The sequence below is a fragment of the Odontesthes bonariensis genome, chromosome 4, assembly GCF_027942865.1.
Source record: "Odontesthes bonariensis isolate fOdoBon6 chromosome 4, fOdoBon6.hap1, whole genome shotgun sequence".
NCBI lineage: Eukaryota > Metazoa > Chordata > Actinopteri > Atheriniformes > Atherinopsidae > Odontesthes > Odontesthes bonariensis.
The window spans coordinates 24,370,678-24,380,953 of record NC_134509.1 but is presented as its reverse complement, the minus strand read 5'-3'; the positions used below and the strand labels follow the sequence as shown (position 1 = coordinate 24,380,953).

General features: G+C 38.7%; 2 protein-coding genes across 6 annotated transcripts in view; one reads left to right on the top strand and one right to left on the bottom strand.

Annotated features, from left to right (window-relative positions):
- Positions 1-27: 27 nt before the first annotated feature.
- nthl1 (nth-like DNA glycosylase 1) lies at positions 28-9,647 on the bottom strand. 2 transcript variants are annotated; one of them, XM_075463577.1, is made up of 7 exons: positions 9,626-9,647; positions 6,096-6,340; positions 5,842-6,012; positions 5,547-5,706; positions 4,363-4,468; positions 2,571-2,841; positions 28-125 (listed from the first exon to the last, which is right to left on the bottom strand). In XM_075463577.1, exons 2-7 carry the CDS (start codon positions 6,228-6,230, stop codon positions 111-113), a joined length of 858 nt encoding a protein of 285 aa, XP_075319692.1. In that variant the 5' UTR covers positions 6,231-6,340; positions 9,626-9,647; the 3' UTR covers positions 28-110. The 2 variants fall into 2 exon arrangements, with proteins under 2 accessions (XP_075319692.1, XP_075319691.1); XM_075463576.1 differs by lacking the exon at positions 9,626-9,647 and adding an exon at positions 7,434-7,743.
- The window catches only part of tsc2 (TSC complex subunit 2), a 56,950-nt gene continuing 54,115 nt past the window's right edge, over positions 7,442-10,276 (top strand). For 3 of the 4 annotated variants that reach the window (XM_075463566.1, XM_075463565.1, XM_075463563.1), the window contains exons 1-2: positions 7,448-7,540; positions 8,517-9,848. The gene's annotated coding sequence lies outside the window, so the exon portion shown is untranslated. Of the gene's footprint in view, positions 7,541-8,516; positions 9,849-10,276 lie in introns of all 4 variants that reach the window. The other variant, XM_075463564.1, reaches the window with a different exon arrangement.

Sequence of the window (10,276 nt, the reverse complement as noted above, 5' to 3'; positions counted from 1 at the left end):
CCTAGAGAGGCGGAAACTAACCCCAGGTGGTGCCGCTGAAACCCGACAGGCTGTGACCAGAGAAAGGAAATCTTCCTATTCCGGCCGTGTGGCCTTATCTTCGCTGGAGATCAATGAAAGGTCGGCTGCGTAAAAGGGGATTTCATGTTTCATTAAGTCATAGCATCTCCTTGTGTTTGTGATGTGGCAGCAGGTGTGAACGCATTTATCTCTTCAAGAGTGAGTCTCAGGACATTCGAGGTTAAGTGTGTGTGTGTGAGATGAGAATCAGATCAGGGAGGAGGAGACGCCCCCAGGTTTAAGAGTTTTATTCAATTCAATTTTCAATTCACTTTTATTTATATAGCGCCAAACACAACAAATGTCATCCCAAGGCACTTAGATAGTAAGTCCAATTCAAGCCAATTGGAATTCAATTAATTAATAATAATCATAATTCATAATGCGGCGGCGGCACTGTAACACCATTCAAAGGATATCTGTTGGAACAGGGAAAGACGAGTTAATGACCACAATAATATCACATATACATAAAGAGAGTAAAGTGAGGAAAGGTGTGACAGATGAGGCCCCCCAGCAGTCTAGGCCTATAGCAGCTTAACTATGGGATGTTTCAGGATTACCTGAGCCTTCCCTATTCAAGGTAAACACAAGAAACCTGTGCTAACGAAAAAAAAATAAATAAAAAAAATAAAGGACCAGACTCAGTGAGTAATTCCCTATACTCCCTATATAGATCTACTCCTCACACCACAACAACCATCTTTTTACAGCCACAAGCTACCTCAGCCTCTCACCAACTGCACACCAGTCACAGCGGGGTGGGGATGCAAACCCTGGTTCGGGTAGGGGGAGAAATAAAAGAGGTAAGATAGGCGGGAATGGGATTCAAACCCTGGTTCGGGTAGGGGGTAATGAAAGTATAGAGGGTGCCAGAGGTGGAGGCAGAACAAGTAACAAATGCATGGACTAGTTTTTCTGCATCACTCTGAGACAAGATGTTCCTGATTTTAACAATATTACGAAGATGAAAGAAGGCAGTCCTAGAAACCTGTTTTATATGCGAGTCAAATGATAAGTTCTGGTCAAAAATAACTCCAAGGTTCCTCATTGTAGAACTAGAAGCCAAGGAAATACCATCTAGAGTAACTATATAGCTTTATGTGGAGGTATTTTATTTCTTATATTCACTAAAGGTGTGTGCCTTATTTGTAATACGTGAAAAAAGAAGGACTATATTTTTTAAGACTTTTTAAGACTTTTGAAAAACTTTGGATGGAAGAATGTCCCTACTAGATTACAAAAAAAAAAAACAACAACACGAGAATCAACAGCTAAGTTAGTCCATTAGCTGGTTTTTAAATCAGCATTCACTGACAAATAAGCTTCAAAGTGATACTGTAATATCCAACATTGAATAACTGAATTACTAAAACAACTAAATCAAAAACTAAATGTGCGTGTCAAACTTGTACACAAATCTCAGCCTAGTGTCAGAATCTGTGAGGACTTTTTTCAGAAGAAATAGGACTCCAGTAAAGTATACACAGGGGTAACTAATAATCTTAACAATACTCGCTTCAATCTAAGTGTTTAACATGGCAATCAACCACCATGCAGATACCAGCAGCTCTGGAGCACACATAATAATAATGATAATGGCACTTTTAATGGTGGTACTTATGATGAGGTTTAGCTTTGCAGTACAGTCAAAAGTTAGAAATATAATGTGCAGAATTTAAAGATGGGACACGTTCACAATTTGAAACAATGAAAGAGTTGTCAGCCTTGATAACGTGTTTTTTTTCCCAGGACTGAATAACATGTTTTTTTTTGTAATACAGTTAAATTAGCACTAAATCAAGACTGTGGAGTTTATTCCCCAACTAACACTGAAAGTAAGGATGGAGTAACCATATAACTAAATGGCACACTAATTTTCATTCAATGAATTCATACAATTTTGTTTTTCCGTATTTTTTCCACCTTACTTTTGCTTTTTCTACTACTTAATAGCTTTAGCTGTTTTTAATAGTCTTTGCTGTAGTCATTTCTGTATAGTTTTAGCTTTTTTTACCATTTACATATGACAATTCTTCTTGGTTTTGCTTTTTCTCGCTTGTTTTCGACATTTCGCGACTATGTGTGTTGTTCTGAAAAATGAAAGTACAGTTGTCAGCTACTGGGCTTCAATTTTTTTTTTTTTGTGGCACTCCTGTCACTCCATAATTATTAGCACATATGACTTAAAAAATGGGTTTACTGTTTGTTTAAAATGACATTTTAACTCCCAGTAATGAGCAACTCAAACTTTACATCAAGTTTCAGGACACATTTCCTTTAGTTTGATAAAAAAAAGATCTACAAGTACAAAAATATTTAATATAGAAGGTAAAGGTGCAACAGTATTAGCGTCAAAGAGCCGACAGATAAAAACAACCACAAACATCATAAATCCCACTAATGCTTTATGTAATACAGTATGTTCTGTAAATGCTTGTTTTTGTGTGTAAACACATACAGCCCACATCTTAGATAACAACTTGTGATATCAATAATCAACTGGTAACCTCAGTTTTGATCTTCCTTCTTGGTCTCGCAGGTGTGGGCGATGGCTTCTTGTTTATCATCTCTTTCTTAACGGCAGCTTCTTGTCCAGGTTCAGTTTTTATTTTAAATGCAGAAGCTAGACTTGGAGCTTTCGGCTTCTTGGCAGGAGAGCTCTTGTGGGCGGATGGACAGCTGTACTGGTTCAGACACATGGAGCAGAGGGGGTTGACAGGCAGACAAACCTGCTGTCCGAAACCCACAAGCAACCAGTTGATCTCACTCCACAGCTCCCTGCAAGAGAGGAAGTTTAAAGTGACTTTAAACCTAAAAATCTATTTAGTTTTTGGCTGTTTGAGGGTAGAATATTAGATGGCAAAAGACAAAACCGGCATATTTTCACCAATTACAGTTTTTTTTCCTATTACTTACCAGACTTTACTGACTGTTTTCTCTAAAGTTAGCAAAGCTTGAGCCCAGTTAGGGCACAATTATCCAATTAGGAAGACCAACAGTTTAAGTTGTTGACACATAAATCAGAACCTTCAGCAGATAAATAAAAAGGCCTTGGGTCAGGTCACTGGATCCATGATGACATGAAGGAAGAGGATGATGACAATGGAGACGAGGAAGAAGAGAAGGTAAAGGCAAAGAGACAAGACAGAAATGGGATGTGAAGCAGAAGGATCCTTTGCTTAATATATTTACCTTTTTAATTGGACTTTATTTAATCTACATTTTCGAATACCGTGTATCGATTGATAATAAAATAAGGTAATAAAATATGTGAAATTGTAAGCATTTATTTTATCTTATATCGTGTTCATGATGCTTGGGAAGTTTTCTATGGGGCATAAGTTTGGGTTTTTAACAACATTGTATGGTTTTGAGAGGAAAGTTTGATTTTGATCTGGATGTTTTACGAGCCAAGCAATGGTTTCATGTCGAGGGTTTTGTGAAATGGAGGAAAGCATTTCAAGAAATGTGTCCTAACAATCAAGAAAACTCTCAAGGTTTTGCGGAAAACATAAAGTATTTGTTAGTTTACACATCCAACAGTCACAGAGCAATCACTGTCAGGCTTCCAGATAAAAGTAGGAAATACACTAAATATTCCATATTCCCTTTACGTTGGTATGATTCCATCCAGCTCACCTGATAGCAGCTGTTCAGGTTATTATTACAGATTTTATCATTATCATAAGAATTATAAGAACATTTTGTATTGCATCAGGGAGGCCTTTCGAATTTTTTAAGTGAATCCTTTTGCCACAAATTAAGATAAAATACTGCGAACGCTTGATTTTATGCATCTGCAAGGAATATTAACATTTCCCTAAGATTAAGTTTCTGGTAGTTCTAAATATAATTAAAATAAAAAATAAAGGCACAATCAAAATACCTTAAAAGTTAGTTTTTCAACAATAAAGACATATTAAGCAGGATCTGTGGTAAATTTCATGTGATATGTGTATAAAAGTCCAATTTCTTTGGGTTTTAACACCATTGGAAACATTTGGGGTAATGTAACAACACTGTACAAAATAATAAATAACACTGGTCTCGTTGGTCTGAGACAATGTAATGAGTAAATGGTACATATTATACCTTTGATAAAGGTATTACGTATTAATAATTATATAATTCATATTTGTCATATTCTATTAAATGGTTATTAAAGTGAAGATTTGCATACCATACTGGAGTCAGTGATGAGTGCATCTATATTAGTCCTGGCATTTCTGATATTTTTGTATTTCTTTGTCATTGTTTGTAACTTCATATGGGACATAAGTGCGTCAGTCGCTCTGTTACCTGGGCAACCACTCCTCCAGGGCCTTGCGTGTTTCTTCTGGATTTTTGGATGGTTTCCTGAGCCAGCCCAGTCTGTTAGAGATACGGTGCACATGCGTGTCCACACCTAGACAGAAACAATCAGCAAGAACAAACACCTGTCTGTCAGTACTGCTTCGTATGCAGTCTCACACCACAGCAACAGATCCAATGCTTGTGAAGATCAGCTCGGGTTTTATTTTAAAGATATACTACATACACAGTAGCCATTTTCACTCATCACTTGTGCCTTAGCAATACAAAAAAATACTTTTTACTTGTCCCGTTGCTGTTCCTCTTTGGTAATTCACACATACCAAACATGAGGAGCTCAGCGCCACATCAGAGTGCGCTTACAGCAAGCCGACATGGCAGAATCAGCTGAGGGACAACAGCAATGCTGGTCAGAGCAGCGTCTTCTCCTGTGCTGGCTTGCCTTATTACCACCACTGCTGCCAGTTCAAAGAAGCATCAGCTCCAAATTAACTTAAATGTCCCTGTTCGCCTCTATTCTTTCACACATGACACTTATGCGCAACAAAAGCTTATCGGTCCAGGAAAGAAATATGTGAAAAGTGATAATATTCACGAACACATAATCACTATGTCTTCAGGTAGTTCAACAGGGTTGACCCAAACAAGGTTTCAATGAGTTAAAAAACATAATGTGTGATCTTTTAATCTTCCATGCAACTGAAAACTGTGCATATTTGAGTTTTGGAGAGTGAGTCAAATAAAACAGGCTATTACAAGACATCTCCTTGGAAATTACTACATTTTGTGAGGAATTTGTTCAAATATCACTCAATTTTTTTGTCCAAACAATTGCAGATCCAACTTTTAAACTACAGGTAGTTTAAGGAAGAGATCACCACTAAATGGCCATAAAAAAAGATTTGGATGTTGTTCTCAAATTACCAACAAAAACAGAAAATATGAGTTTGCTACTTTCAGTTTTTAGACAGCTACTCTGATGCTGATATATCCTTTTAAAAAATGACTGACATACAACTTCCTGCCAGGAAAGTCTTCAAACATTCAGCGGGACTGACTTTCATTAGATTTGTTTTGCTAGTGAATGAAAACCTAGTTTAGTAGAAGATGTATAAGTAATTCTTTTTAATTAATTGGATTTAAATGTGCATGCTTCAGACAGAAGTTCCTACCGATTCCAGACACTTGGTCCCAGGCAATGTCCATTGCCAGGTGAGCCATTTTAGGTCCAACTCCCGGCAGGCGTACCAGCCCCTCCACACTGTTTGGGATATCTCCTCCAAACTCCTTCTGCAGCATGGCTGATGTCAGCTTCAGATATTTCACTTTAGTCTAAAGAGAAGTGGGTGGAAGAAACCAGGAAGTCAAAAGAAAGGAGGCAGGTTGAGAAGGAAGGAAATTCATTTTCCTTTTTACCAAATTTGCAAAGATCAAACACATGACAAGACGAGGAGATAAAGGGGTTACCCTCCAGAAGCCGACAGGATAGATGAGTTTTCCCAGTTTTTCATCATCAGTGGCGAGTATATTTTCCGCAGTGCAGCCGTGTGCGCGAAGCTTCTGCATCGCCGCTCCTGTCACCTGGTCCTTCGTCTGACTGGACAGCATGAGTGACACCAGCACTTGAAAACGTCTCACCTGTGATGAAAACAGAGGAGTAAATTGGATCTGTAAATTACGCTGACTTTAAAAAGAAAAACATAACTCTTGCTATAACCTACATGTGCAGGAGCCCCTGTGTCGTAGCATTTCTCTGCTCCCATGTTATCCACAGGTGCATCACGATTGCTCCTCATCTCACGAATAAATCCTAACTGTTTCTTCCAGTCCGCAGGTTCCCAGCGCTCAGTCTTCATGTGCGAAACACCGTCATCTTTGTCATATTCCACCTTAAGCTGTCTCCTCCTGCGTCCCTGTGGACACTGGGCCGAAGCCTCTGTTTTTATCTGCGCAGACTCCTGAAGGTCTTCATGAGAATGAGAGAAAACAGCGATACAGTAAGTCTACAAACAATCTGAATCACACCAGCATTATATTTTCTGAAGACACAGCTGTACTTTATTTCACTGCATGCGGCCGGTGGTACTGTGACTGATCAGGATGTCAAGGACCAGGGACGATTGTTACCTCTCTTTGAACATTTGTGCAAAAGAAACCAAATTCTCATTTATAAATTTGTGCAACAATGTGAATACAATCTGAATACAACTGTGCATTTGTGGACCATAATTCCAGCTTTTGTCAGTCACATCCAACAAATTCTCATGTAAGAACACAGTTATCTTTTGCCACATTTCTCCTTCAACAGACCTGCGAAATTCATGTGCATATTGCAAATATTTTCCACAAGTGCTTTCAGGGAATAGCAAGTTTAAATAAAGTTTTGTGCAGTGTAAACAAATGAACTAAACTGTTAATATTCACAAGTTCAAGGAAAGAAATTGTGTGGTACAAAGGCAGCTTGTTCATGCATTGATATGCTTTACTCTGTAGATACAACCCACACATGCTTATTTATATTTGTAAATCTTTAAATTCACACAATAAAGAGATTATCTCATAGAATAAAACCAAGAATAAGAGAAAACCCTGAAACAACTCAAACTATTGCACGATGGATCTCATAACAAGCTCTTTCCAGTAACAGTACAAGCTAATTTGTATCTTGGTTTTGACATTTCTAAGTTTTATTAATATTCTTAAAATATTTTTTTTTAACATGGAACAATCAGAAAAACCTGGCAATTCATATTCCTGTACACATGAACGATCCATTCTGATGATAGGTTTACAGCTAGTGATTACTGGAGCTGTCCAGGTTGCACATCTAGGTATTTCAAAACCAATGAGAGCCTTATCCAAGTTTCTGCCAGTAGATGAAGATGTTTACAAGTGTAATAGATCATCAGAGAGCTCCGAAATCATAACCAGAACACCAAAAACTACCAGTGATGTATATAGCCTTTACGCATGCGCACCAATATTTGAATAAAAATTATTTGCTGCGTTTATTTTCACATGTCAATACCGGTGTGTGTGTGAATTTAACTTGAACATACCGGTTGATATTGAGGCCGAGGAGGGTGCTCGCTCACATATTCTTGCCTCCTCTACCTCCACCTTCACCTCCACAGAGGAAACCGTGTCTGCTTTCCTCCGTCTGCTGGTAAGTTTGGAGCTGAGAGAGGCTTCAGGTGTGCTGCCTGCAGGGTGACTTCCACTCCGAGAGATAACAGACTTGTTTTGCATGAAGTACGGAGAGTTCATTGTCAAACTCGGGGCTACATAACAGACCCTCGTGCAACAGCGGACGTGAGGAAACATCGGGCCGGATCCGAAGTTCGTTTCGCGTTCGTCGTTTTCGCCATTCAAGATGTGAGCGGAACAGTTAAATCACATGTAAATAAATCCACGAGGAAAAGGAAAATAAACTTTAAAATAATTTAAACATTTTTAATTTAAGACGATGAAATATGCATTTTCTGCCTTATCGATTCAGCTGAAATCAATACTCGAGGCTGTAGCTCTGATATATATTTTTGTATTGTATATTAATTTTTCTAAAAGAATTATAAGTAGACTATCAGACGCTAAATGAGCTAAAGATGTCTTATGAATAATTTTAATCCATTTAAATGGTAGACATAATAAAAAATATAGATATTGATAAGAAATAAGAACCAAATTGAGAGATTAAGGAAATACCCATAAAAGACAAACAAGTTTCTCTTTACATGACTTATACTAAATAACATATCTCAGACAGTGATGTATGACATACTCTATCTACTACTGTTCAAATTGCTCTCATAGAATATTAAAAGTCACCTTCTGCTAAAAATAAACCTTAAATCAGCCATTAACACCATAACAGAGGATTTCTGCTTTAGCCTCAGAAAGGCGAGGTCAGCCTGCCCTGCATGGACTATTTTGAGGAACTAGCCAATCCTGACCATTGGCCGGTTTGGTTTGTGTGTTTTCCTCTGGTTGCTTAAATGGTAGATAGGTGACATGTTCTGATTATGACAGTCACAGCATGAAATCAGATTTTTTTTAAGCCTCCGTGTCTTGATAAGTACTACAACAGAAGTTGGTAAGTTTAATCTTCTAAGGTGCTTTCCCTGTCCCACTCTTGTTTGCAGGGAAAAAGCCAGGAGTAACTCTGCCAGCGGTCCAGCTGCAAACCAGCTGTGATTCTAGACTGTGTCTGCAGTTTCTCTGGCACACGGTTCAAAAACCCCCCGGTCAAGCAGCTGCACATCGTGTCAGACTTCTCACACAGCTGCCTATTTAGCATGAGTCCCGGGGAGACTGTCTCTCTGGGCAGAAAGTCACTGAGACCCGCACAGCTGTATCGTTGTATTGCTGAAAATGAACTAATTTCACTGGTTGCTGCATCTTATGTGAAGAACCCTGGTCATTATTTTATTGCCATTTGCTTTTATTACAATTTTGAGTGTAGCAGAGTGAATTTTGCAGGGTCTGAGGAGACTTTGAGGTCATGCCCCATACAGTATTTAGGCCATGACTGGTGTTTACATGGCAAAAATGTAAAATTAGACAGTTTGTTCAAAAATTAGATGAGCTGTTAGGGTATCAGGAAGTTGCATTTTTGCTACCTTGTTATACTCTCCAAATAAATAAAAAGAAATACGTATGGTCTTGAGGTAAAAAGAAGCCAAAAAAACCCCAACAACACCAAAAAGAGGAACAATAATAAATAAATAAATCGGCATTTCAGATAACAAAAATCCAAAGGACACAACTTGTAAGGGTAAATAATTTAGAAAAAGAATCACAGAACACACAAAAAAAACTTTCATTAGACATTTAAAAAAATTATTGAGATGTTTTCAGAAATGTAATTGTCTTTGCTTTTGTGCTGTGTCGACAGTGCAAAGTTTTCTCAGATAATTAATGTCACATTTGCTGCTATATTTTGCTCTGTAGCCATCATTTCATCAACACAAAACTATAAAGTTGTTCAACTTGTCTAACCAGGGCTCCACTCAGAGGCAGCCCGGCCGCAGGGCAGCTTGTGTCGCCAAGAAGGAACGAGCTTCAGCAGAGCCAGCTTCGTTAGCTAGCAGCTAGCCTCACCGCCTCAAACGATTCAGCTTAAGTATTTGGTCAAAACTACTCGACAGTAAACAACTTTACGTGGCTTTGTGTTTTGCAGATAATTTGCTGTAAATGTAGAACTGTACTTAAAACTAGACGATTAAAAAAATGGGCTTTTTGCTTGGCTCACCTCACGTGGAACTACATTTCCCTTGAACGACCGCGATAAACGTGTTTTTATAGGAAGTGCCCCTGTCAGAGCATTAGCGTGTCATCCGGTTGGGGAGTGGAGGACTGAGAGCAGGCTTTGGGCTGCAAATACAGAGTTAATATCAATGCACATACGAAGACGACTCTGATGGCTGCAAACGGACGAAGCTGTGACTAAATGAAACTAACTAATTTCCAATAAGGTGAGAGGAGTGGTGGAGAAGGGGAAAAGAACGGGCGGTGTTGCTTAGCCTGCCAGACCTTCTTTAACAGAGCAATGCTAGCCTTTGAAAGGCAATGCAAAGCGTAGCCAAGGCTTCAGCAGCGCCATTGTTTATTTCTTCTGATAATGAATTGTTTATGGTGTCAAGTGTCCAAAGATATTAATCGCTCTTGTAGGAGCACAACTTAAACTAATCTGGTTGTTGTTGTTGTTTTGGACTCAAACAGAACAGTCGTTGTCTGACTGCTCCCCTCCCCTCCCCTGTGTCTCTGTCAAGTCCACATGACAGTAAATTCTTTAAACCTGCCCCCTGGGTTTACACATTTACAGGCTGAAGCTTCAAATTGCCCTCCCGGATAACCTTAAAGGGACTGTTCACCAGTTGGCTATACATATTTTCTCATTTAC

Coding starts and splice junctions, on each gene's coding strand:
- nthl1 (XM_075463576.1), bottom strand. CDS start 7,698: ATGTTTCCTCACGTCCGCTGTTGCACGAGGGTCTGTTATGTAGCCCCG. Junction 6,013..6,095: donor ACACAGGGGCTCCTGCACAT/GTAGGTTATAGC, acceptor TTTTCATCACAG/GTGAGACGTTTTCAAGTGCT. Junction 2,842..4,362: donor CTGGAGGAGTGGTTGCCCAG/GTAACAGAGCGA, acceptor CCTCTCTTGCAG/GGAGCTGTGGAGTGAGATCA.